The sequence below is a fragment of the Agelaius phoeniceus genome, chromosome 33 (assembly GCF_051311805.1).
Source record: "Agelaius phoeniceus isolate bAgePho1 chromosome 33, bAgePho1.hap1, whole genome shotgun sequence".
Lineage (NCBI taxonomy): Eukaryota > Metazoa > Chordata > Aves > Passeriformes > Icteridae > Agelaius > Agelaius phoeniceus.
Window position 1 is genome coordinate 1785687 of NC_135297.1, and position 2701 is coordinate 1788387.

The following is a 2701-nucleotide window of genomic DNA, read 5'->3' on the forward strand; positions in this document are numbered from 1 at the left end:
TGTCTCCATCTCCTTGGCTTCACTCTTTTGTCACAGGGACACTGCTCCCTCCTTTGAGGTCACTTTTGGTGGGGTTTTTGTGGATCTGCAATGTGATTGTTCCAATTCACAGACCACAATGTCCAGGCTGGCCACTCTGGATATTTATTTTTAAGTAACATTTAAGCTGCAGTTTTGCCCATTCCAACCATTATTCATATTCAGATTGTCAGCTCCAGGAGTCACAGTCACATCGGACTTATATAATAAGCCATAAAATTCTGAAAACCTTAACTAGTCAGCCTAACAATTCCAGCCATTCCCGTCTATTTTTAAATAATACAAAATTGTCTACTCACCTTGTGGTCACAGGAGAGTCACAGAGCAGGACAGCACCTGAGCACCCAAGCACTAAGGACTCACAGAGGGCACAGAAGGACAGTGTGGAAGTGCAAAGAGAACAGCTCTGAAAACACCAAGTGCTCTCTGGCATTGCTGCTGCAATGTCACTCTATGGCATTGCTGCTGTGCATTTCACTCACCCTCTGCACACAGAGACTGCCCTGTCAGATTCAGATGAGTTTTTAGAGGAAGGATTTTTGACATACAAGTCACTGCATGATCATTCCGTTTACTAAAGGGCACAGAGAAGTTGATTATACATTTACACAGGGTGTGGGAAATTTAAGGTGTAAGCAAAAACTTATAAATAGAATGAATGATCCCAGTAATGGGATGATAATGGGATAAATAAAATTTCCTCCTGCACAACATAATTACAAAATAAAAAAGGAAAGCCTGTACACACATAAACACTATGAAATATTTTAGAAGAGAGGTGGGGTGGTAATGTGTTACACAAGGAGCCTGTGAGAGAACAAGACAGGCACTTCATTAGTTATGAAAAAATCCAGTCATCAGTTTCCTCAGGGCATCCTTGAGCTCCTGGTTCCTCAGGCTGTAGATGAGGGGATTCAGGGCTGGAGGCACCAGCGAGTACAGAACTGACAGGGCCAGATCCAGGGATGGGGAGGAGATGGAGGGGGGCTTCAGGTAGGCAAAAGTGCCAGTGCTGAGGAACAGTGAGACCACGGCCAGGTGAGGGAGGCAGGTGGAAAAGGCTTTGTGCCGTCCCTGCTCAGAGGGGATCCTCAGCACAGCCCTGAAGATCTGCACATAGGAGAAAACAATGAACACAAAACAACCAAAAGCTAAACAGGCACTAACAGCAAGGAGCCCAAGTTCCCTGAGTTTGGAATGTGAGCAGGAGAGCTTGAGGATGTGTGGGATTTCACAGAAGAACTGGCCCAGGGCATTGCCATGGCACAGGGGCAGGGAAAATGTATTGGCTGTGTGCAGCAGAGCATTGAGAAAGCCACTGGCCCAGGCAGCTGCTGCCATGTGGGCACAAGCTCTGCTGCCCAGGAGGGTCCCGTAGTGCAGGGGTTTGCAGATGGACACATAGCGGTCGTAGCACATGACGGTCAGGAGGAAAAACTCTGCTTCAGTGAAGAAGACAAGCAGAAATACCTGAGCAGCACATGCTGAGTAGGAGATGGTGCTGGTGTCCCAGAGGGAATTGTGCATGGCTTTGGGGACAGTGGTGCAGATGGAGCCCAGGTCAGCGAGGGCCAGGTTGAGCAGGAAGAAGAACATGGGCGTGTGCAGGTGGTGGCCGCAGGCTACAGCGCTGATGATGAGGCCGTTGCCCAGGAGGGCAGCCAGGGAGATGCCCAGCAAGAGGCAGAAGTGCAGGAGCTGCAGCTGCCGCGTGTCTGCCAGTGCCAGCAGGAGGAAGTGCCTGATGGAGCTGCTGTTGGACATTTGCTGTCTCTGGGCATTTCAACCTGCAGAAGGAGGAAAGACAGGGCAATGGAGGGGAGATTTCTCACAGAAAAGTCAAAGCCCTTTCTCACAGACCCTTTCCTGCCACTGAACACCTCCTCCTTGTCTATGTCTAGGGGACCTTCCTTCACCTTTGCTGCTGGAGCCCTGATTGCTGCTGGCCAATGTTGTGTCAGGAGCTGGACCTTCAGCTGCAGGACACCTGGGAGTCAGCCCTGACCCCCAATCAGTGCAGGGGAACAGTGAGGGCAGGGGCCAGTACTGGTATTGGGACTTGAATAAAATATGTTCTCCTAAAGTGGAGGAGCTGCCTGGGTAAAGGGATGGGGATTGCAAGAGGCAAAACGAGAGATTCTGCTGCACCTGGGGAGAACAGATTGTCCAGAGAGGCAGCAGGATTGTCTGAGGCTTAGTGCAGACTGAGGGGAGCTGCTCTGTCCCTCTCTCCTGTTCCAGCTGCCCTGGACTTGCACCTTTCTGAGATCCACTCCCGTGTTAGCCTGGACAGCCAGGAGACACTGCAGAGAGCAGAGGGATCCCTGGCACACAAAGTGGCTCCTGCCTTTCCCAGAGTCAAGAGAGTGGGCTCATTGCCAGCCTCCCAGGCTGCCCTGCCCAGAGCTCCCCGGGCACAGGGAGCTGGGACACCCCATTGCTGTGCTCAGCCTGCACAGGAGGAGCCCAAGGGCTGGGCCTGGCCCTGCAGCTGGAACTGCCATTCCAGAGAGCCCCTCAGCAATGCCAGCAGCACCTGGGCAAGGCAAGGGGAGAGAGAGCCAGGCCTGAGGAAAAGCCTTTCCCTGCCCAGCCCTGCCCAGCCCCTGCCAGGCAGCAGCAGGGCAGGACAGTGGCCCTCAGGCCCTGGTCAGCAGGGAAT

At 52.5% G+C, this 2701-nt stretch overlaps 1 protein-coding gene across 1 annotated transcript; it reads right to left on the reverse strand.

The window, feature by feature from the left end:
* Nucleotides 1-873: 873 nt before the first annotated feature.
* LOC129131917 (olfactory receptor 14C36-like) lies at nucleotides 874-1836 on the reverse strand. Its single transcript, XM_054650899.2, has one exon. The coding sequence runs from the start codon at nucleotides 1801-1803 to the stop codon at nucleotides 874-876; it is 930 nt and encodes a 309-aa protein (XP_054506874.2). The 5' UTR covers nucleotides 1804-1836.
* Nucleotides 1837-2701: the final 865 nt, after the last annotated feature.